The sequence below is a fragment of the Rana temporaria genome, chromosome 6, assembly GCF_905171775.1.
Source record: "Rana temporaria chromosome 6, aRanTem1.1, whole genome shotgun sequence".
NCBI lineage: Eukaryota > Metazoa > Chordata > Amphibia > Anura > Ranidae > Rana > Rana temporaria.
The window spans coordinates 138,104,211-138,130,070 of NC_053494.1; the positions used below are offsets into that span (position 1 = coordinate 138,104,211).

Sequence of the window (25,860 nt, forward strand, 5' to 3'; positions counted from 1 at the left end):
GACGTGGCTCCCAAACAAAATTTACGTTCTTTTTCCCCAAAAAAAAAAAAAAAAAAAAAAAAATCGAGCTTTCTTTTAGTGGTATTTGATCACCTCTTTAGTTTATTTTTTTATAAATATAAACAAAAATAGAGCGACAATTTTGAAAAAAAAAACAAAAAAACAATAATTTGTACTTTTTGCTATAATTAATATCCCCAATTTATTTATATTTTTTTTAATTTTTCTTCTCAGTTTAGGCCGATGTGTTTTATATCTATTTCTACATATTTTTGGTAACAAAATCCAAAAAATAGCAATAGGCGTATATTGATTGGTTTGCGCAAAAGTTATAGGGCCAGATTCTCAGAGGAGATACGACGGCGTATCTCCAGATACGCCGTCTTATCTCTGAGGCCGGCCGGTCGTTCATAGAATCAGTTACGCATAGATTTCTATTAGATCCGACCGGCGTAAGTCTCTTACGCCGTTGGATCTTAACTGCATATTTACGCTGGCCGCTAGGGGCGTGTACGCCGATTTACGCCTAGAAATATGTAAATCAGCTAGATACGCAAATTCACGAACATACGCCCGGCGCAGTACAGTTACGCCGTTTACGTTAGGCTTTTCCCGGCGTAAAGTTACCCCCGCTATATGAGGCATATATGCGGCGTACCAATGGCCATCGTTCCCGCGTCGAAATTTGAAAAAGTTACGTCGTTTGCGTAAGTCGTCCGTGAATGGGGCTGGACGTCATTTACGTTCACGTCGAAACCAATGACGTCCTTGCGGCGTCCTTTGGAGCAATGCACACTGGGAAATTCCACGGACGGCGCATGCGCCGTTTGGGAAAAACATCAATCACGTTGGGTCAAGCCTGATTTACATAACACACGCCCACCTCTTCACAATTTGAATTAGGCGGGCTTACGCCAGCTTATTTACGCTACGCCGCCGCAACTTTTTTTTGAGAATACGGCACTTGCCTGTAACGTAAATAGGATACGTTACGCCCGCACAACGTTACGCCATTCTACGTGAATCTACCCCATAGTGTCTACAAAATAGGGGTAGTTTTATGGTATTTTTATTATAATTTTATTTTTATTTATTTTTTACTTGTTATGGCGGCGATTTGAGATTTTTATCGTGACTGCGACATCATGGCAGACACATCGGACACTTTTGGCGCCATTTTTGAGACCATGGTTATGCTATGAAGAAGCACTAAGGCATAGTGCGAAACGTCAGCTTTTCTTTTGTTGTGCTGTTTTTTGCTGTGGCATGTATTTTGTGATTTTTAATTAAAGGAGGAGTTTTTTTGGAGTGCGGCTGTCCCACCTTTTTTCCTTCATCCCAACCTGCATTTTGATTGCACTGCCTGCACCCTTGGCTCGGACCACAGGAATCAGATTACCTGGTTCTCTTTGAGCGGTTACCCACTCTCTCATTTCATTTTTGAGACCACATTTATACAGTGATTAGTGCTATAAAAATGCACCGATTACTGTGTAAACGTGACTGGCAGTGAAGGGGTTAACCGGTAGGGGGCACTGAAAGAGTCAAGTGTGTCCTAGGGAGTGATTCTAACTGTTAGGGGGCGTGGCTTACTGTGACACATCACTGATCCCATTGAGAGCGAGCAGACGATCAGTGCTGTGTCACTAGGCAGAATAGGGAGATGTCTTGTTTACAAAGACATCCCCCCGTTCCGTGACCCGATCGCGGGACACCGGAGAACAGAGTCCGCAGGTCCCGCGGGCACGCACCTGCTAGGGGGAAGGTTTAGAGCAACGTATATATGTTGCCTTGCCTGCCCGTGCCATTCTGCCGACGTATATCTACGTGAGGCGGTCACCAAGCGGTTCTGGTGACTTCTAGTCACCTCCAAGTCGAATTCTTCTCTATATTGATGCGAATTGGATCCGACATTACGGGAAGATTGCACAGGCATTCCTTGCGATGTAGCCCTTCCTTCACTACAAAGTCGCATCAAAGTTGTACTCAAGTCACCAGGAATTTGCGCAATTTTCAGGTTGCAGTGGTGTAAACAAAGCCTCAGTCTCCATGCACACTGGGTTTGAAATAATAATAATAATAATAATAATAATAATAATAAATAATAATAAATTAAAAACACCCCAAAAAAACTCAGTTCCCTTGGCAGATTAAAAAAAAACAAAAAAAAAAAACGCTCACATAGAAAAAAAAAAAATTGTACACAGTTTAGGCCTATTTAGAAGAGTTTAGCATTTTTTTCTGACAGAAAGCTCCAATCAAAAACGAGAAGGTTTTTTTTCCTGCCTGTTAACATGATCAGACTTCCATCTGACTTTTCCGTGGATTTTTGTCCGAAGGGGCGTTGGCCGCGAACTTGGTATGCATACACACAGCAGAACTGTTTCAGTAAATTTTTACCAAATCACATGTTTTTTCAGCCCTTTACCGACACCCTTTGGGCAACTTTTGCTATTGTTGTCTGATGTTTAGCATTGGCTCTGAGCATGCGTGTTTGTACTTTGGACTTTAGTCCGATGGACTTGTGTACACACGATCAGATGATCCTCCATCGGACATGTGTTGTCGGAAAGTTTAAGAGCATGCACAGCGAACATTTGTCCGAAAACAATTGTCCGATGGAGCATACCGATGGTCAGATTGTCCGATAAAACACGTCCGTTGGACCGGTGTTGTTGAAAAGTCCGATCGTATGTATGGGCCTTTAGGCTACATTCAAACTAGTAAGATTTCAGATGTGACAATGGAAATCACATTACATTTAATGGTGCCCATTCACATCAATGCAACTCAGCATGGAGTGATTTTGGAAAAGGTTCCTTTAATACTTTGGTGCGATTCCAGTGTGATTTTGACCCCATAGAATATGCAAACCACATCCAAGTTGCACTACATAATTACACTTAAAATGAGACTGCAGCAGTGTGAACCTAGCCTTATGTACACAGATTACCCTGATGTGGAGAAAAACAAAGAAGTGTGCATTATGAAATGAGCACACAGATCTTATATAAGAGTTCAAAGAGCAATGGTGTGTTGTAACCTACGTCAAGCAATAGAAAAATATTTTGAGATTAGGCTAGAGGAACTTTAATCTGTTTGATTTGTTAGACAATCTCCTTCAGGACTACTTCACTAAAGGAAATTTGTATTGGAGGAAAACATGAAGGTTATGGCGGACTTCTACTGAATATGCTGGTGTTCTGGCCCTCACAGCAAACCTTTGGCGTCAATACAATGACTTCATGACCTAGAACAAGTATGTAGATAATGACTTCGCTTTCTGAATTCTCTAATATACGTACCTGTTCTGGGTCAGTGACTCAGGAAGGTATTGAAGCTATGGAATCAGTAAAACAGCCAGGCATCTAGCATTTACAAAGTATTTGAAAATTTGAATTTTTTCTGATAAAAGGTTTTTAATAGCAAATAATAAAACAGTGTGTTTTTAGGTCTTCACAGGTAACCTGTAAAAAGAAATGTGGAGGCTGTCATTAGCAACCTCTTCTTAAAATGCTAGTTGACTGGCTGGCATGCTGATAAAAGTGTATTTAGCACTTTCTAAATAACTGACAAGTATAAAGATATGAAGTTATTCTGGACTGGCCTACTCTTATTTTTTTTGGCCAGTGTGCATTAATCCTATACATGGCAGTATAACAAGTAGGTTTAAGATTCCCTGTCGTTTTTCAATAAGAAAAAGTAGTAAATTGTGAGTAGAGATAAGAAAGGTCATCTGGGGGGAAAAAAAAACAAACAAACACACAGGGAAAACTATTTTTTTTGACCCAATTTTTTTTTCAAAGCAGTCCCCCCCCCCCCCCCTCCCCAGAAAAAATAAAAACCGGTGGAATAGGTTTGTTTAAAATGATAAATAATATACTGCATCTATGACCTGGTAATCAAACAATATAAACATGAAAACCTTATTGAAAGATTTCTGAGACAAAGTCTTAAATTAAGTTCTCTCAGCTGAAAACAACCAAATCCTGGAATACAGTTCAAGTAACACTGTACTTCTCACTGCAGTCCTCGAACAAAATAAATCTGCATTTCTGCACTAGGAGGCACTGCAGAGGAAAGGCTCAGATTTAGTTTTCTTGTGGGCTCCATCTTGTACCTCCTACAGTTGGTTAGATTAAAGTTTCTGTCATTTTAGGCCTTAATTGACAGATACGAGAGCACATCTGTCAGACAAATTTGTTTTTCTTTTATAAACTTTAAAATGATTCCTATTAATGTTCTCCATCATTACATCATACTCTTTACCTATAGGCTGCTATATTTTACTCAGTAAATAGTTTATTTTCTTCCTCTTAGTAAAATGGTGAGACCAACATGTATATTTCCATATATTCCAGTGCAATTCCTTCTGAATGCAAAGCTGCAATTTGCCAATATTGTGAGAAGAAATATTATTTTCCAAATGCTACAAAGATGACAAAAACACATCCTGGCCTGCCAGAGGTGCCATTAAAAAATACTTTATAGAATGCGCATACTGTTGGCGCTATATAAATCCTGTATAAAATAAAAAAGCAAATGATGAGGACCATAATGAAAGTGTAATGCTGCGCGCACACAATCGAAAATTCCGCCAAAAAACTTGGATTCTCCCCCCCCCCCCCCCCCCCCCGACAGAATTTTGGCTCAAACTTGTGTTGCATACACACCGCCACACAAAATTCCAACCGTCAAGAACGCGGTGACGTATAACACTACAACGAGCCGAGAAAAATGAAGTTCAATGATTCCGAATGCGTCCAATTGATTCTGAGCATGCGTGTTTTTTTTTTTTGCGTGTTGGAATTGCATACAGACGATCTGAATTTCCTACAAGAACTTTTCTTGTCGGAAAAATTAAGAACCAGCTCTCAAATTTTTGCTGTGGGGAATTCCGGCAGAAAAAGTCAGATGGAGCCTAAACACGGTCGGAATTTCCGACCAAAAGCTCACATCAGACTTTTCTTGTCAGAATTACCGATAGTGTGTACGCGGCATTAGGCTGGGTTCACATATGTCCGGCTGCAATTTGCAGTCCGAGGTATATCTGTTCACCAGTTCAGGTGCAAATTTTTGCCTAAATTCACACCTGAACCGGACCCAAAAACACACCGCAGCCACGTGTGAACCGACCCCATTGAAAGCCGGTCACATTCACATGTAATGCGAATTGGATGCGGTTAAAAGTGCATTAAATTTGCATATATGTGAAAGTCGCTTTTTCATTCATAAAGTGTTTCTTCACCAGCAGCATCTTCAAGGAAGATGGCCTCCCAAAAATCCTATTCAAATAAAGACTGAAAATATATAGCCATGATCCATTGGGCAGACTTAAAGGTAGGTTATTCAGCCAATGAGCAACCCATAGTGGGAGAATGGAGTAAGTGAATCTAAATCCCCACACTTCATATTTTCCAAGGAGCAACAAGTGTACTTTTTGACTTGTTTGAACCGATTTGTGATAAATAACCTTAGGTGCCCGCTGTACAACTATGGCATCAATTTATATCACTTGAGGGTGATGAAGGTTTTGCTATAGATATGTTAACAAGATGCATATTCTAAAATGCTTGAAAAGCATAACCCAATGTTGCTCTTCATTTATCTCTTTATATAGAGCGTTTTTTTTTTTTTTTACCATAATGCCTTACAAGTAAAAAAAAACATACACACCACACACAATGCACTATACCTTGCCAATAACTCACCTTGCTGCCATTTAATATCCAATCACTTCCATCTTTCTTGGCATTAGTCCGCACACCCTGCAGATCACTGCAATATGCAACACATTATTATGTTAATCAGAAACAGTAACTAAAGGAAGTTGGTGATATTTCTAAATAAGTGCTGCATACCTTCCAGCTCCTGGCTCCGTCATTGCAATGGCTCCTATACATTTACCAGCCGCCATCTGTGGAATATATTTCTCTATCTGGCTCTTGCTGCCATATCGTGAGATATAAGGCATGACGATATCGGAGTGAAGACTGAAGCCAGGTCCTGTACAATTCACATACATCCTGAGAAAAAGCGCACAGAGATTTACAGAGATGACAAAATCCTGACAAAACACATCGGAATGATTGATGAGTTCAGGGACTTACTGTTCTTCCCACACAACAGCAGATGATAGGATATCACCACCAATGCCACCATGCTCTTCTGGAATAGAGGCACCAAGGAGACCCTGCTGGCCAGCCTTCTCCCACAATTCCCGGCTCACCTGTCCAGCTTTCTCCCATCTAAGAGAAAAGGAATAAGATGATCATTCTGCAGTACAATTAGGGCTTCTCTACAGACACTCTAAATCAGGGGTCTCCAAACTTTCTAAACAAAGGACCAGTTTACCATCCTTCAGATTTTAGGGCGGGGGCAGGACTGTGGCCAGTGGGAGTAGAAAATATCCTGGCATTGGTAACAACGCCCCACTGTTGGGGTCAGTGGGAGAAATTATGCTTCCCTGCTGGGGTCAGCGGGCGCAATGGTGCCCCAACGCTGGGGTCAGAGGGGAAGAAACAGCGTCCCGACGCTGGGGTCAGAGGGGAAAAAACAGCGTCAGAGGGGAAGAAACAGCATCCCAACGCTGGGGTCAGCGGGGAAGAAATGGCCTCCCAACGCTGGGGTCAGCGGGGAAGAAATGGCCTCCCAACGCTGGGGTCAGCGGGGAAGAAATGGCCTCCCAACGCTGGGGTCAGCGGGGAAGAAATGGCCTCCCAACGCTGGGGTCAGCGGGGAAGAAATGGCCTCCCAACGCTGGGGTCAGAGGGAAGAAATGGCCTCCCAACGCTGGGGTCAGCGGGGAAGAAATGGCCTCCCAACGCTGGGGTCAGAGGGAAGAAATGGCGTCCCAACGCTGGGGTCAGAGGGAAGAAATGGTCCCAACGCTAGGGTCAGAGGGAAGAAATGGTGCCCCAAGGGCCAGATAAAAGCAAGTAAAGCACCACATCTGGCCTCCGGTTTTCAATTTGGAGACCACCGCTGAAAATAATAGGGTGGGTGACCCTTTAAAATGGTAAACTCTGGACTTGGCAGCACTGTACCCCCCCCCCCCCCCCCCACACACACACACACGGTAGGCTATAGGTGACTGCCCACTCACTGCAGTACAGGGTAGTAAAATCACTCCCGTGGCCTTTCACATGTAGGCCAGAACCAGCAGCCTGTATTGATGAAACCCACACAACAACAGTACTGGGTGTTCTGGTTCAGCAAAATAAGAGTCCCTTCACTTTTAAGTATGCTGTCGGAAAATTCACTGGCCTGCTGCCCATCGGTCCATTCATTAGCTTATGTATAGACGCCTATGCAGCTGACTAGAGCTTGGGAGAAGTGTGCCCAGCAGCTCAGGAAGAGAATACCAAACAATGTGGGTGGTCTGCGAGTCTGCCAGCTGCCATCATAAATGTTTCTTATCTAAGCTCTATATTTTCCTTGAGGGGCTTTTATAAAAAAAAAAAAAAAAGGTTGGATATCATTTTAGTTAACGCTTTAAAGAGCCAGTTTACTATAAAACTACTAATCAAGCTTTGGATGGACTCTCTCCATTTGTCATTATTACCTTCACCACTGAAACTAAAAGAGACCCCTGAATTTTGGGTTCTGCTCAAAATAGAGAATAAAGGGGACATCTTTCAGGGGAGACCCTGGTGACAACTCGGGATTCCCTCACTTTGGAAGGATTTCTCCTCACTTCCCGATTTGGCTATGGCACAGGAAGTAAAGGAAAATCTCCCTAAGAGGCCAAATAAATAACATAAAAAGAGGGCATGACTCTCCCTTACTCTATCCAAAATGGAAAAACAAGTTATGCTTTCAATTGCTCCCGTGCAACTTGACACATCTATTTGCTTGTACTCAGTTTTGCTTTCTTTTCTTAGTTCCATATTGCTGCTTATAGGATTTCTCCCAATTCTTCCTCACTGAATGAGCTTTTATCTCTTGCTTGATTTCCTATACCATCTTCTCATATGACTTGTCATTCTTTTCTGGTCTGCACACTACTAGGTTTATCTATTTGTTGTTTATTCATTTATTTGCTCTTATTTCAAGATCATCTTTGCGGTTATCCAATTCTGTCTTACTAAAAATATATCCCACCAGCCCATCATTACTGAAATTTGTAGAAGTGCTTCACCCACTCCCTAGTTCAAGTGCTACCCAGCAAATGCTTCATATTCCAATACAGCCTCTATAACATACATGTTGGAATCAAAAGATTTGCAACTTGGCAATTCATAAATCAATCTGTTTATCTCTGGCTCTCAGCCTCTCTTACAGCTGGGTACCAAATGCCAATCAGACATTTTAATGCATAACAGCAGTCAATATACACTATATTGCCAAAAGTATAGGGACGCCTGCCTTTACGCGCACGTGAAATTTAATGGCATCTCAGTCTTAGTCCGTAGGGTTCAATATTGAGTTGCCCCACCCTTTGCAGCTATAAACAGCTTCAACTCTTCTGGGAAGGCTGTCCACAAGGATTAGGAGTGTGTCTATGGGAATGTTAGACCATTCTTCCAGAAGCGCATTTGTGAGGTCAGGCACTGATGCTGGAGAGAAGGCCTGGCTCACAGTCTCTGCTCCAATTCATCCCATTCATCCCAACACTCATCCCAGGTGTTCTATCGGGTTGAGATCAGGATTCTGTTCAGGCCAGTCAAGTTCCTTCACCCCAAACTCGCTCATCCATGTCTTTATGAACCTTGCTTTGTGCACTGGAGCGCAGTCATGTTGGAATAATAAGAGGCCATCCCCAAACTGTTCCCAAAAAGGTGGGAGCATGAAATTGTCTTGGTATGCTGATGCCTTAAAAAGTTCTCTTTACTGGAACTAAAGGGGCCAAGCCCAACCCCTAAAAAACAATCCCACATCATAATCCCTCCGCCACCAAATGATTTGGACCAGTGCACAAAGCAAGATCCATAAAGACATAGATGAGTGAGTTGGGGGTGGAGGAACCTGACTGGCCTGCGCAGAGTCCTGACCTCAACCCAATAGAACACCTTTGGGATGAATTAGAGCGGAGACTGCGAGCCAGGCCTTCTCATTCAACATCAGTGCCTGACCTCACAAAAGTGCTTCGGGAAGAATGGTCAAACATTCCCATAGACACACTCCTAATCCTTGTGGACAGCCTTCGCAGAAGAGCTGAAGCTGTTATAGCTGCAAAGGGTGGGCCAACTAAATATTGAACCATACAGGCCAAGACTGGGATGCCATGTATTCAGGCAAGCGTCCCAATACTTTTGGCAATATAGTGTACATTCTTTTGTGTCCTAAAACACAAGATGCGGTTTGGTGCAAATTAATCTGCATCAAAAACACATGCACAGCGTTTTCCAATGGCCCTAGTTCAAACCAGTGTAGAGCGTTCTAGTGCAGTCAATAAAAGTTGAATATGCTACATTTAGGGAGGGGAAAAAATAAATAAATAATAATTCTGTTTTGGGGTACTAACCAATAGGTTGGACACCTGTGTTCCAGAAGACTCCCCACAACAATTGTTGCCACTGATCCTCTCTCCATTCAAACCCAGTACCCAGGCTCTGCTATTCCTTACTGTAGACACTCACTTAACCCAATTCATTCTGTACACTTAGCAATCAATGAAAATACAAAGTAAAATAGACCCCATCATGGCCACAGAAACCGGACAATGGAATTCAAATTCCCATTTACCCCCAAACACAGACATAACTCACTCTGCATGGTAGGGCGCCACCTCCTGTTGGAAAAACCTTCTAACGCTCTCTCTGAAAATGTCATGATCAGCACTGAAGACACGTCTGGTGCCAATATCCATTAAGCTCCTGGTTTGGGATGTCTCTGGTCGCAGCTTCTCCTCATTGTCGCTGGCCTGAGTGTGTTGGCATCTACAGAATAAATAAAAAAAAATATAAGAATAAAATAAACTTTTTTTGCATTTGTTTTAAGTAAAATTCCTATCACCAAAAGACCAGCTGCATAAAATAGTTTAAATATAACCAACAAAGACAAGCCTGTTCGATGAATGGGAAAAATACAGAAGTGTGCATCGGTGCTGTGGTGGTGAGTGGACAAGTGTGTGTGTGTGTGTTGTGGTGGCGAGTGGACAAGTGTGCGTGTGTGTGCTATGGTGGCGAGTGGACAAGTGCGTGTGGATGCAAATTATAACAAAAGTAGTAGTGTGGTGGTATTTGCATAAAAAGATTTAGAAGATGTGCTCTGGGCTGGAAAAAAATTAATAAAAATACCCTTGCAGTGGCCCACCCCCTCCATCTGGCATTGGAAGGGATACATGCTTGTAATGTCTAGGTGTGTGAAAAGAAGGACAAATACTTTATTTTGTGCTCCTGCAAACTGGTTTTCTGCTGGAACAGGGAACAGGGTAAGTAATACAGCCCCTTCCTCAACCCCCTAGACCAGTGATGACGAACCTTGGCACCCCAGATGTTTTGGAACTACATTTCCCATGATACTTGTGACGAGATCCTTTGCTCGCCCGGTTCTGCTCTCCCGACACTCCTCTGCTTCTATTGGATCAGCTTGCAGATTGCAACGTCTGATGGTCCAGTCATCCAAGGTTCCGGGATCCGAACTACAGCTATGTGCCGTTCAGACCCATTAAGAACAAACACCAGGCAGGCTGTATGCAAGTTCAAACAGGACTCTTTATTTTCAAGTACACAGCACACTTTTATACAGAATTTGGAACATCCCATTCCCAACAACCGCTTTCCTATTGGTCAATTGTAAAGTATATGCAGTTCTCACTCAGGTCCTCCTTGACCATGCAAATGAGGACTTGAAATGGTCAACAGGGATTGGTCCAATAGCTGGATAGAAAGACTATTATGTGTATTGAGACAGAAGCCCCAGGGGGTAATCAATGTACACAATAGCCCGGTCTATTTAGCAGAATTTAATTACTACCTCTGAGAGGTTACATTCTTTTAGATATTACCATGCTAATTCAATACTCCTGACAGGAGGCTTCTGACCTTTAGAACAATACAAAGTCTTTGAGCGTAAACACATACATCTTCAAACACACATTCTAAAAGTCATTTAGTGGAGGTAATTATCTCCTAGAGACGTGTCGTCTGACACCCGCTCTTAACCTGCAGAACACAATAAAAGGTATTTCACAAGCTGGTTCCACTTAGCATTTCAATAGTCTGAGCTAAGCATTGAAGGGTCATTGTCTATTGACCTAGTTAGGACAACTAAACCACTTGTAATGTGTCCAGTATCTCCTGCAATGAACTGTCAGTAATGTCCCATCTTCTGATATACATGAATTAGGATTTCAAGTAGAAACATTCCAGCACTGCAAGGCAAGGTCCATGACAATACTCATGCACTCTTCAGTGTCGTTAAGCATCATGGGAAATTTAGTTCCAAAACATCTGGGGTGCCAAGGTTCGCCATCACTGCCCTAGACAGAAGGAGCATTTAGGCAGGGGGATTTTCTGTTCAGCTTTAAAGTGGTCACTTCTCTAGCCTACCAACACAGACCCAAAGCCCTCATTCACATTGGAGTGACTTGTCATGCGATTTGACAGGTCAAATCGCATGACAAGTCGCACCCTACTGCCGGCAATCGCACTGTTTAAATTGGTGCAACATCGATTTGAAAAAAGTAATTTCTGCACTACTTTTGGCAATTTTAGGTGCGACTTGCATGGACATCTGTGCATGAAGCCGCACAGATGTCTTCCAAGTCGCACTGACACACTTTGAAACTGCCATTTCAGATGAAGTCGCACGATTTCAAAGCCGCAGTCAATGTGAACGAGGGCTAAGAGCGTTGTCACTGGAACAGGCGTCACCATTGGAGGATTTCACCTCTATTCCTATTCCAATGACAACTGTAAAATGTTGGATTCTGTCAAGGTGGCAATGGTCACCAGGCAAAAAAAAAAAAAGGGGGAATCTTGCTGCTGAAGACACAGACAGCTATAGATAAAATAAAAATCTAGTGGCTTTAGATCTACTATAACAAACATAGTAAGTAGAATAGAGGTGACACCCAATATAGGGCATTCCCAAGGTCACTGTAGAAGGCAGCCAGGTCAGGTCTGCTCATACACCATGGCAGTGTGCCAGCTCTAGACACCACATGGTCACTCTAGTATAAGCATAAGGAAAACTGAGGGCAAACAAATGTACTTATAGGGAAACTTCACATTTGCCCAAAAATTGTATTGCTCCGTCCCTGTTGGAGGAGAAAAAAGGCCTAGTTAGACTTACCGGTGACGGTATTTCTAAGAGCCTTTCAGGACAACCTTGGAGAGAGCGCAGCTCCGCCTCTTCTGTAGGAAACACCCACAGGCTTTAAATCCCTCCTCTTCCACCATGGCTTCAGTTATTGTGTGGCCTCCGGCACTGGAAAACAAAGCACAGAGAACCACAACACCATGATAGATATATACTTTACTTTTTTATACACATTTAGGGAGGGAAATAGCGGTTGTCCTGAAAGGCTCTTAGAAATACCGTCACCGGTAAGTCTAACTAGGCCTTTCTCAAATCGCCTTTCAGGACAACCTTGGAGAGGATAACCAAGTAACTTACCCTAGGGTGGGACTACTGCCTGCAGTACCTTCCTGCCGAAGGCTTGATCTGCGGCCGACAGCAAGTCCAACCTGTAGTGCCGAATAAAAGTTGAGAAACTGGACCAAGTAGCAGCCTTACAGATCTGATCAGGCGTAGTACCGGCCCTTTCGGCCCAGGAAACTGCGGTTGACCTTGTAGAGTGAGCAGCGATCCCAGAAGAAGGAACTTCTCCTTTTGCTTGATAGGCTTCAGAAATTGCTTGTCTAAGCCATCTACCGAGCGTACTCTTAGAAGCTTTTTCCCCTTTACGGGAACCAGAGAATACCACAAAAAGAGCGTTTGATTTCCTGAACTCCTTGGTGACGGAAAGGAACTGTAACAGACATCTCCTTACATCCAGTGTATGGAAAGCTTCTTCTCCTGCATTAGCCGGAACTGAGGAAAATGTTGGTAGAATTATTTCTTGCGACCGATGGAAAGTTGAGGCCACTTTCGGTAGGAAGGCTGGATCCGTTTGAAGGACCACTCGGTCTGGCAAAACTCTAAGGAAGGGTTCCTTAATTGCTAGAGCTTGGAGCTCACTGATTCTCCTTGCTGATGTAATGGCAACTAAAAAAATTGTTTTGAGAACTAAACTTTTTAACGATGCACTCTGTAAAGGTTCAAACGGAGCTCCCGTGAGACCTTGCAAAACAATAGATAAGTCCCAACAAGGGAAAACTTTGAGGGCTATCGGTCTATTTCGAGCCAGAGCCCTAAAAAATCTAGAAATTAAAGTTTCTTTGGATAAAGATCTTTCAAGATAAACTGAGAGAGCCGCTACCTGTGTTTTCAGGGTGCTGGCGGCTAGACCTTTCTCCATTCCTTCATGGAGAAATTCCAGAACTGAAATAGTACTCTTGATTTCGAAACTTTTGGAAGAACACCAAGAGTTAAATTTCTTCCATACCTTGAGGTAGATGGACCTAGTTACCTCTTTTCTACTTGATAGTAGAGTTTTAACTACTTTATCAGAAAGTCCTTTAGATTTTAGAAGGTCTTCTTCAGAAACCAAGCAGTTAGATGTAGCCTGCTTGCTTCCGGATGGCACACAGAGCCCTGTGTCAATAGATCCTTCCTGTATGGTAATCTCCAGGGAGGTTTTGAGGCCAGGTTCAAAAGTGTTGCAAACCAAGGCCTTTTTGGCCAAAAAGGAGCGATCAGGAGCAAGTTGGTGTTCTCCTCCCTGAATTTCCTTAGGACCAGAGGGATTAGTGGAAAAGGGGGAAAGGCGTAACACAGCCGGTAATTCCATGGGTGTGCCAGGGCATCTATCCCCACTGCCTGATCCATTCTGTGAATTGAAAAGAATTCCTGGACCTTCGCATTTTGTTGACTTGAAAATAGGTCCACTTGGGGATGTCCCCATTCCTCCGATATTATATCGAACACCTCCTGGTTCAGACTCCATTCTGCTTCCACCACTCTTTTTCTGCTTAGCAGATCTGCTAGGAGATTTTGTGATCCCTTCAGGTGGACTGCCGATAGGGAGGCCACATTTATTTCCGCCCATGACAGAAGTTGATTGGCTAAGTCCATGAGCCCTTGGCTCCTGGTTCCCCCTTGCTTTAACACATAGATCACTGCTGTCGTATTGTCTGACAGAATCTGTACATGATGTCCTTTGACCTCCTGTTGAAAAGCTATCAGACCCAAATGAATGGCTTTCAATTCTCGCCAATTTGACGATTTTCTTGCCTCTATTTTTGACCACTTGCCTTGAGCGGTTTGACCCTCCAGGTGGGCTCCCCAACCCCAGGAGCTTGCGTCGGTTGTTAGACGCTTGTCCAGGGGAAAAAAACATGGGAGACCCTTCGTTAGATTGGAAGGGTCCCTCCACCACCATAGTGCTCGTTTCACTTTCGTAGAAAGTCTGAAACGCTTCTCGAACGGCACCTGGTGTGACCAGACCTGCAAGATGTTTTTCTGAAGTGGTCTGGAATGCAGCCTTGCCCACTGGACTGCCGGAATTGTAGCTGTAAGAAGGCCCAGAACTGACATAACTGTTCTGACTGGTACTGAAAGGTTCGTCTGGATCTGACCCACTGCTGAAAAGATTTTGTCTATCTTTTCCTGAGGCAGGAACACTTTTTGCACTACTGAGTTTAGGGTGTAGCCCAGAAACCTCATCTCCCGAGAGGGATCTAGATGCGATTTTTCTAAGTTCAAAATCCAACCTAGATTTTTGAGATGAGTCTGTGACGTTTGGAGGTTCGTCACAAGCTGATCCCTGGAATCTGCGAAGAATAATAGGTCGTCCAGGTATGGCACGACCGAGATCCCCCTCAGTTTTAGAGGCTCCAGGGCTTCCGCCATAATCTTTGTGAAAACTCTGGGGGAAGATGACAGGCCAAATGGTAGGGCCCTGAATTGGAGATGCCATACTGATGTTCCCAGATTGATGGCTAGGCGAAGGAACTTTTGGGAGGCTGGTGCTATTGGCACATGTAAATAGGCATCCCTTAGGTCCAGGGATGCCATGAAGCAACCTGGAGACAACAGTTTTGTGATGGAGTAAATTGTGTCCATACGGAAGTGTTTGTACCGTATTGATCTGTTCAGGATCTTTAGATTCAGAATCAACCGGTATTTGCCTGAAGGTTTTTTTACAAGAAATATATGGGAATAAAACCCCCGACCCTCCTGCTGTTTCGGGACCTGGACAATGACTTCTTGTTGAATCAGATCCTGTAAAAGGTTCATCATGGCCGAAGCCTTTTCTTGGTCTCTTGGAAGGGCTGTAATGTAAAACCTGCTTGGCGGACATTCCGAGAATTCCAGTTTGTAACCTTGTGAAATGATGTTCTTCACGAAAGGACTTGTGGATATTTGACTCCACTGAGGGAGAAAGGATGACAGTCTTCCCCCTACTGGAGTAGTTACGTCATTTGTCTTTAGGGTTTTGATCTGGAGGAGATCTGAAGAGAACCCCACCTCTTCCCCTACCCTTTTGAGGAATCCAACGTTTTTTGTTGACATCTTCTCTATTTTTGTAGGGTTGTTGAACAGCACGAAAATTCTTTTTAAACGTCTGTTTCTTCTTGGCTGGGAAAGCCTTCTTTTTATCGGCCGTTCTATCTAAGACTGTTTCCAGGTCTGGCCCAAAAAGAAAATCCCCTGAAAAAGGGATGCCACAAAGTTTAATCTTTGAGGCTGTATCCCCTGACCACGTTTTTAGCCAGACTGCACGCCTAGCTGAATTGACAAGTGCTGAGGATCTGGCTGCCATTTTAATTGATTCGGCTGATGCATCAGCCATGTATTTAATTGCATTAAGGATTAGAGGAAAGGAGTCTAAAAGGTCTTTCCTATGGGTGCCTGCTTCAATGTGTCCCTTCAGTTTCTCTACCCAGCATTCCAGGTTTCTTGCTACCACCGTGGAAGCCATGGCTGGTTTAAGGCTGGCGGATGCGGAGTCCCAAGCTTTTTTAAGGAGAGCATCTGCTCTTTTGTCCATCGCATCTTTCAAGACCCCCATGTCTTCAAAGGCCAGATCTGTCCTTCTAGAAACCTGTGAAAAGGCAGCATCCACTCTGGGTTTCTTATTCCAAACCTCAGTTTCTTTGTTTTCAAAGGGAAATCTTCTCTTAAGAGATTTAGGAAGGAAGGGACCTTTTTCCGGGTCTTTCCATTCTTTCTTAACTGTGTCAGATAACACTTTATGGACAGGAAAAACTCTATGTTTGGAGTCATCCATACCCTGGTACATTTTATCATGGACTGATAGTTGTACTCTTTCCTCCTGAATGTCAAGGGTAGTGTAGATTGCACCTAAAAGTTCATCCACATCCTCCAGGGATAATTTATATTTAGAGGTTCTGCCTGCATCCTCTTCTTCCTCTTCCTCAGAGTCTACCAGTGAGGGAAGAGTACTTGTCCCCTCATCCCCAGAGTCCACCACTACCGGCCTGGAGGTGGAAGCTCTTGGGCTTGCTGGTGGTTGCTGGGGCTCAGTATGGACCGCACTCTGCACTAGCATGGATTTCACTGAACTAAGTGAGTCCGAGAGTTCCTTGACAGATGAAAATAATTCTTTAATTTGTTGAGAAGATTCCTCTTCAACTAGGTCTTTAATACAAGATCTACACATGGCTTTCTGCCAAGAGTCTCTCAAAGGGTTTTTACAGGAAGGACATTTCCTTTGGCTTGGTGGATTTGCTGGTTTAGATTTACTAGCAGTTTTCTCCTGAAACGAGAAATTACACTGACTTAAATCAAAGCTCTCTTAGCTAAGCAAGGGAAACCACCACCGTGCTAATACCACCACCAGAGTGAAAAAATGTCCCCTTTAAGAAGAAAGATAGAACATAGCAACCACCAGAGTTTCTGCTAGATGGCCCAGCATAGGCTTCCATCAGAGCAGAGCAGGCTCCCATAAGGAGGAAAACAACCAAACACAATAGAAAGCCCATAAGGATAAGAATAAAGGCACCATTGTACCCCTCTTACCTGGGCCTGACCGGTGCTGACGGCGCCTGCATCCGCCATCGCTGTAACTCTTTCCTCCATTGCAGAGAGACAGCTGTAGAGGAAAAACGCTGGGCTTTTGAATTTCCCGGGCTCCGCGTCATCAGTGGGAGCCGGAAACGGAAGCGCCGGTCAGAGAACCCGCCCTCCAGTCCCTGCGTTCCAGGCGCCAGGAGCCACGAGCGCCACGCCTCCACAGGAAACGCCGCGTCGCCGGCGTGACGTCACCCGCCAGACCGGGACCCGGAACCGACATGCAGGACATGTTTCTTGAAAGAAACGGTACCTGCCCGACCACCGGGGTCAAAACCTGCGGACTCCGGGCACCAGACGCAGCGTCCCCTATGGATCCTAAAGCTCCCGTGAGCAGGCGAGACCAGAGGACTCCGGAGCATCCCCCCTTAAAGGTACAGCGGAGGAGCTGGGATGGTTCAGTCACCACCTTACAAAAAGGTAAAAACAATGAGGGAAAAGCCTGTCTCCAGCCTTGGAGAGAACGCAGCTCCCTGGCTCCAACCTGATGCTTCCACCATGGCGGAGGAAACACAATAACTGAAGCCATGGTGGAAGAGGAGGGATTTAAAGCCTGTGGGTGTTTCCTACAGAAGAGGCGGAGCTGCGCTCTCTCCAAGGTTGTCCTGAAAGGCGATTTGAGAAAAATCCAAAGTGTGTCTACGGATGCAAAAAAAGCGTAGTGCTTCCTGAGCTTGTTCTTCTGGTGTTATAATAAGGAAAGGAGTGGAGAATCTTTGAAGATCCACCATACTGGACATATAAAAGGAAAAATCCCATTTTAAAATATTCACTGCATTAATTTCATTGTATCTGCAGTCTGTGACAGCACATACAAAAAAATCTCGACACACTTAAAGTAGTATAGGCAAAACATTTCCCCCCCCCCCCCATTTTGGATAGAGCAAGGGAGGGTTAGGCCCCGTACACACGAGAGGATCCATCCGCTGGAATTGATCCGCGGACCGGCTCCAGCGGATAGATCCCCTGGTGTGTACAATCCAGCGGATCTGTTTCCGCAGATTTTTATCCCCTGGGATGGATTTCAAGGGGATAAAAATTTGAAGACATGCTTTAAAATCTATCCGCTTCAATCCATCCCAACGGATTGATCCGCTGGTCTGTACAGACTCACCGGATCAATCCGTCCGAATGGATCCCCCGCATGCGTCGTAATGATTCGACGCATGCGTGGAATTCATTATATGACAGCGTCGCGCACGTCGCCGCGTCATCATCGCGGCGACGGCGCGACACGTCATCGCGATGGGATTTCGGCGCGGATTTCGATCCGATGGTGAGTACACTCCATCAGATCCAAATCTGCGGAAATCCTCGAGAGGATTTATCCGCGGAAACGGTCCGGTGGACCCTATCCGCGGATAAATCCTCTCGTGTGTACTAGGCCTCAGAACTAGAGGTCGACCGATATATCGGCCGATATTTCGCCTTTTTACAGATATCGGCATCGGCCGATTATTATGAAAAATAGGCCGATTATCTTGCCGCCTGCTGGCTGCTGACTTTTTTTTTCTTTTTTTAGTTTAGAAAGTCGGGCCGGTAACAGTCAATCGGCGGCCACCGCTGCAGACATCCTCCACTGTAAAAAAAACGTCCCCTCTGCCTACAAACCCCAGAATGCAGTGCGGGCCGTTAACTGCCGGCCCGCACTGCATCCTGGGGTTTGTAGGCAGAGGCAGGGCACGCAGCACGTCTGGGGACGTTTATTTTCAGAGTGGAGGATGTCGGCAGTGGCTACACCATACGAGGCTTTTTTCTTTTGGAGCAAGGAAGGCAGCTGGAGGATGGTGTGGATGTTAAAGTTTTTTCTGCTTATTGGTTTGACACATATCTTGAAGGGGAGACGGCATCATTGCTGCAGTTTTGAGGAGACACACACCTGGATAATATTACAGGCTATATACCTACCCTGATCTGGTGAGCGCATAGCATATAAGAGGTGGTGGTGATACACAATAGGGGTGGAAAGTCACAGAATTTTGGTCAAGATTACTGGCATCAAATCCTTGGAATTTTGAAAAAAAATTGGACTTTCTTTATGCATGTTCATATTTTATATTATACATTATATTATTTACACTTCCCGAGATTGTATATAGCAGGTCACTTTGAGCACATTGGTGTTATTATATATAAGTGATTTATTAAAATAGTGAATAACATTGGGCTGTACTGGTGGGCACTGATGTGAGGCACTGATGAGGTGATGCACTGGTTGGCACTGATGAGGTGATGCACTGGTTGGCACTGATGAGATGCACTGGTGGGCAATGATGGGATGCATTGGTGGGCATTGATGAGGTGGCACTTATGGGCTGCACTAGTGGGCACCGATATACACCGATAGGCTGCACTGGTGGGCACTAATGAGGTGGCACTGGTGGGCTGCACTGGTGGGCACTGATGTGGAACTTATGGACACTGATAGGCTCCACTGGTGGGCACTAATGGATACTGATGGGCTGCACCAGTGGGCACTGATGTGGCACTGACAGGCTGCACCCCACCTCTCCAGCCTAAACAATGATCTCCTCCCCACCTCTCCACCCTAGGTTTTTTGAGATGAAGGAAAAAAAAAAAAAAATCGGCCTAAAATATCGGCCGCAAAAATCGGCAACACATATCGGCCATCGGCCGCCCCGATTTCCAAATATCGGCATCGGCCAGAGAAAAACCCATATCGGTCGACCTCTAGTTAGAACACCTGTCAAATTTGTTTCGCCATCTGTGTCCCATTGTGGAGATTTTCCTTCACTTCCTGTCCCATAGCCAAACAGAAAGTAAGAGGAAATCCCTGCAAATTAAAGCGGAGCTCCACCCTAAAGTGGAACTTTCGCTCATCGGAACCCTCCCCCCTCCGGTGCCACAATTGGCACCTTTCAGGGGGGGTGCATATACCTGTCTATGAGAGGTATTTGCACCCACTTCCGGGGAGAGACTCTGCGGGTAGTTTGTCAGTTCCCGTCCATCCGTCCCCCGTTGTGTACTGGGAAACACTCGGCTCCCAGGACACAGCGGGGGCCAGTGAGCACGGCGCAGCGCGACTCGCGCATGCACACTAGGGAACCGGAAAGTGAAGCATGCGGTGGGGGCAGCTGAGAGACGAGCGATCGCTCGTCTTCTGCTGCCGACGTCGCTGGACTCCAGGACAGGTAAGTGTCCATCTATTAAAAGTCAGCAACTGCAGTATTTGTAGCTGCTGGCTTTTAATTTTTTTTTTTTTTTTTTTTTTTAAGTGTTCGAATCCCTCTACCACAAAAAAAAAAAAAAAGTGGGATTTTGCCTTAAGGCTCTGTTTCCACTACTGTGAGTTGTTGTGCGACTTGACACATGTGAAGTCACGTGACAAGTCAAAACCCATGTATTTCAATGGTCCCCGTTCTAACTGGTGCGACTCAAGTCACATTGACATCAAAAAAGTCAATTTCAGCTGCGACATTCAGATGGTCGGGTCAGAATTTGGTGTAAACAACATGAAAGCATGGATCATCCTGTCTTGTATCAATGGTTCAGGCTGGTGGTGGTGTAATGGTGGGGGGGATATTTTCTTGGCACATTTTGGGCCCCTTAGTACCAACTGAGCATCATTTAAACGCCACGGCCTACCTGAATATTGTTGCTGACCATATCCTTCTTCTGATGCACCATGTCACAAAGCTCAAATAATCTCACCACTGGTTCCTTGAACATGACGATGAGATCGCTGTACTGCAATGGCCTCCACAGTCACCAGATCTTAGGCTTGGTTCAGTGGTGTGCAAATCCCATCCAATGTCTGTGTGATGTGAAGTTGGCCATACAGATAATACAGCTAAATTGGCATTGCATTCGGACCAAACTCATACAGGACCCTTAATTTGGTCCGCACAAGAATCGGACTGCATGGGTGCGATTCATCTCCAAATTGACAGTGCGCACCGCGATCTGCAAACCCCATCTGGGGGCGCCATTAACTTCCTATAGACACCCGCAGAGGTTTGCATAGGGCAGCGTGAACTGCCTTGGAAGTCAGATGCGATGTGGGAAACCGAAGTGGATTTGCAGCGTTCCCACATCGTACTTACGTGAACTGAGCCTTAATCAAGTGGAATGTGGTGGAATGGGAGATTTGCATCATGGATGTGCAGCCGACAAATGTGCAGCAACTGCGTGATGCTATCATGTCACTGTGGACCAAAATCTCAGAGGAATGTCTCCAACACCTTGTTGAATATATACCACAAAGAATGAAGGTCGTTCTGAAGGCAAAGGGGGGGTCCAACCCGATACTAGGTGTACCTAATAAAACTGCCTGGTGTGTGTGTGTGTGTGTGTGTGTGTGTGTGTGTGTGTGTGTGTGTGTGTGTGTGTGTGTGTGTATATATATATATATATATGAAAACACACACCTTTCAGGAGGGAGCAGATACCTGTGTAATCCAGGTATTTGCTCCCACTTCCGGGCATAGATCACACAAGGGTCCCAGAAGACAGCAGGGACCAGTGAGGACATGCAGCGCGACTCGAACATGCGCAGTAGGGAACCAGGAAGTGAAGCCGCAAGTCTTCACTTCCCGATTCCCTTACTGAAGATGGCAGTGGCAGCACCCGAGGGACAAATCGCCTTCGGCTGCCAACATCACGGGTGCCCAGGACAGGTAAGTGTCCATATATTAAAAGTCAGCAGCTGCAGTATTTGTAGCTGCTGACTTTTACATTTAATTATTTTTCGGCGGAACTCTGCTTTAACGTTACAGGGGAGAAATATATATATACATATACATATACATACACACACACACACACACACACAGTGCCAACCCTGACCTCCCTGGGGCCCTAAGCAAAATGACATGGCACATTAAAAATGAGAAGCGGGGGGCGCTGACGACAGTGACATGTCACAATAAAGAAAGTTGAGAAGCGGGGGGAGGGGGTGTTCTGCTGTCGGAAATGACATCTTACATTAAATTGAGAAGCAGGGGGTGCTGACTTCTTACCTCTTCTCCCATGCAGCCAGCGAGTTGAGAAGCGGGGTGAGGGGGCGAAAATGACTTCTCACCAGGCGGGGCCTCTAGGAATTTGGGGGGCCCTTCGCAGCTTTGCGGGGCCCCAAGCGCCTTGCATAGTGAGCCTATAGGGTGGATCGGCCCTACACACACACACACACACACACATTTATTTATTTACACACACATTATATATTTATACACACACATTATATATTTACACACACACACACACACACATTATATATTTATACACACACACACACATTATATATTTATACACACACATTATATATTTACACACACACACACACACACATTATATATTTATACACACACACACATTATATATTTATACACACATTATATATTTATACACACACTATATATTTATACACACACATTTATACACACACGAACACACACACACACACATATTATATATTTATACACACACACATTATATATTTATACACACACACACACACACACATTATATATTTATACACACACACACACACATTTATTTATTTACACACATATTTATTTATTTACACACACATATATATTTTTAATATTATATGATGTATGATTAGATTTAGTAATAATTGTATGAAAATAATATGATGGAGTATATTGCAGTGTGGTGGGAGGGGTTAGTGAGTGGTGGGCGGGGCGGACAGAGAAGTGGGGTAAAGGTGACAGATGTCACAGTGACTTTGGCCGATCATAGAGAATAATGAGAGTCCGCTGTAATCCTATAGAGAGAATTAGGAATGATTATGGACGGATGATGATGCGATTAGGAGGAATCCACTGACAGATCACAGATCACACACTCCTCATACACCGATCACTGTCACCACACGTCGCTCTGTCGTGCTGTTCACTTACCGCACGGCAGCCCAACCCGGGGCGCTGGAGGGAAGTCTGGCTGAGCTGTTGAGCCGCTGCAGTGATCTCCCTAGAAGTCCGAAGCGGGCAGCCATTGCTGAGTATTGAAGGTCTAAGAAGAGTATACGGCGGTGACTGGAGAAGCCGACAGGAACTAAGAGCAGGAGGGAGGGGCCAGTCCGCTCTACTCTCCTATTGACGTTTCACCCAGTAGACGTGAGCGTTACAGCGCCCTCTTGTGACCGATCTGGGAATGTATATTGTAACCAAGTGACTCCTAGAAACTGATAGGGATTAGCTTCCGATTCACCGTAGATAATAAAGCGCCCTCTTGTGGCTGATCTGGTAGATGTAGAGTTTAAAGTGCAACTTTAGGTGATAAATTAAAACAGGAAGGATTTGTAATGCAGAAGAGATATACAGTACTTTGTCTCTTCTGCATTAACCACTTGACCTCTGGAAGGTTTACCCCCTTAACAACCAGGCCATTTTTTGCAATACGGCACTGCATTATTTTAATTGACAATTGCGCGGTCATGTGACGCTATACCCAAATAAAGTTTTGTCCTTTTTCCCCCACAAATAGAGCTTTCCTTTGGTGGTATTTGATCACCTCTGCGGTTTTTATTTTTTGCGCTATAAACAAAAAGATAAATAAGTGCAACGCTAGAATAAATTGTCTTAGAAAACTGTGAAACATTTGTTGTATGTCAGCAACTATGGCGATGGCTTCTTTGCGGAATCTGATGAGAACACCAAGAAGTGTGTTGTTGAGATCTGGTCCTTTTAAGAGGACGTCGTTGCCCCCCACACTCTTTTTTTTTTGGTTTGGGGTTTCCCTTAATATTCATGCCAGACCCAAAGGGCCTGGTAATGGGGGGGGGGGGGGGACCCCTGACGTTTTTTTCAACGACTTTGATCTATATTGCCGGGACCCGAAAATTCATGAATAGCTGCGAGTAGTTTTAAATTACTTTTTTTCCTTTAGAAATTACATTTTGTGCAGGGACAGTTCTAACAAGCGCTACTTTACAGGCATACTATAGACACTCCCAGGTACGAAATTTAAAGGAATATTTCACTTTTATTGTTTCACGTTAAGCATTATTATAATCACTGTTCCCAAAAAAACTACCGTTTTTAAAACTTTTTTTCCATTGATACATGTCCCCTGGGCCAGGACCCGGGTCCCCAAACACTTTTTATGACAATAACTTGCATATTAACCTTTAAAAATAGCACTTTTGATTTTTTGAAACTTTAACGGTGTTCGCGTGTTCAAACAAATTCTTTGCCTGTTCGCATGTTCTGGTGCGAACCGAACCGGGGGGTGTTCGGCTCATCCCTACTGCAGACATCTGACTATACAGTGATCCCGGCTTTGATTAATCAAAGCTTACAAATACTATATACTGGGAAGGGGAGGGGGGTGGTCCCAGAAGCCGAAATAGAGAGACTGGATATGCTACACATGTCCAGTGTAAAATGATGGAGTTTTTTTGGGCACGTGTAGCACACACAAAGTCATGAACTAGTTAATGCGGTAGTAAACCGCCAGAAAATTTTAAAAAATTGGGACCCCCTGCAGGTTTAAGTCATTATGTACTAAATGCACCACATACTAGCACATTATGACAGACTTACCTGGACATGCAGCCCAGTGTTGTCATGGCTCCCCCAAGCTTCCATCTTCACCCGCTCTTCTTCTTGGGTTCACATACTCTGCAAAGGCTGCTAAGACAGGCATGCCATCTCTTCAGAGCGCATGCAGCGGTGAGGTCAAGTTTGGGAGATATTCACTGTATCTACAGGTAAGCCTATAATTAGGCAACAATAGGAACAATTTAAAAAGTAGACTTCAATTCCACTTTAAACCCAAAGGAAACATTTGTTATATGGTATCACAGTTTACCAATCATTAGATATAATGACTGCATTAGTTTAATTCTATAGCCCTCTTTTGGGGTTGGTTATGAGTAATGACCTTCCCCAAACAGGATATTGCACTAAACCTGTAGGTAAATAAGAGAACCAGAGAGTGTGTTTGATAATAAAGTTGTCAGTGCCTCCACCCAGGACTTCCCTTCCTGGTAAATTAAAGGGTCACTAAAGGATTTTTTTTTTTAGCTAAATAGCTTCCTTTACCTTACTGCAGTCCTGGTTTCATGTCCTCCTTGTTTGTTTTTGCTCTAATCCTTCTCTGTTCTGAACACTTCCTGGTTGTCTGTTTCCTGATGAAAAAAGTCATGGGAGCTTTCTCTCTGTGGTCACTAATCAAGGAGGTGTGATTACTGTGGGCCGGATTCAGATACCTGAGCGTATCTGTCCGGCCTGCGTAACGTATCCTAGATACGTTACGCCGCCATAACTTTGGGCGCAAGTTCCGTATTCAGAAAGAACTTGCGCCCTAAGTTAGGTCATGTACAGTAGGAGGAAACAGTAGGAGGATAGAGATGAAGGGATTAATGTACAGATGTGTAGGATAAGCAAGGTGAGGGGTTAAAATGGAACTAAACTTAATTAATGAAAAACTAAAAGTGCCAAGTGGGCAGCTCTTCTGCAATAACACACACATTTCTGCCTACTCGTTGTCTTCTGTTGAATGCATACTGAGCAGCACATGGGGGCAAGGGATATAATGCCTCATCGCTGGACTGAGGAGGTGAGTATTTTGGGGAGTTTAGATCTGATTTAAACTAAAGCTCAGATAAGAGATAGGATGGAGCTGACATATACTTTAGAACATGTGTCACTAAATGGTGGACCACGGTCTGGACTGGAGACAGACCAGGTGACAGTCCTGTCTGGACCACGGGTGCACAACTTAGTAGCCTGATTGGACTCATCTGTGTATCCACGCCCGCCTGCCACCGCTGCTGCTGGTAACCTCACA

The 25,860-nt window shown here is 44.4% G+C and overlaps 1 protein-coding gene across 1 annotated transcript in view; it reads right to left on the reverse strand.

The window, feature by feature from the left end:
- ACADL (acyl-CoA dehydrogenase long chain) overlaps positions 1-23,144 on the reverse strand; it is a 40,190-nt gene extending 17,046 nt beyond the window's left edge. The window contains exons 1-5 of the mRNA XM_040357444.1: positions 22,968-23,144; positions 9,711-9,881; positions 6,111-6,248; positions 5,862-6,026; positions 5,712-5,778 (exon numbers count right to left, since the gene is read on the reverse strand). Coding sequence (XP_040213378.1) covers positions 5,712-5,778; positions 5,862-6,026; positions 6,111-6,248; positions 9,711-9,881; positions 22,968-23,062 — 636 coding nt within the window. The 5' untranslated portion in view covers positions 23,063-23,144. The remainder of the gene's footprint in view (positions 1-5,711; positions 5,779-5,861; positions 6,027-6,110; positions 6,249-9,710; positions 9,882-22,967) is intronic.
- Positions 23,145-25,860: the final 2,716 nt, after the last annotated feature.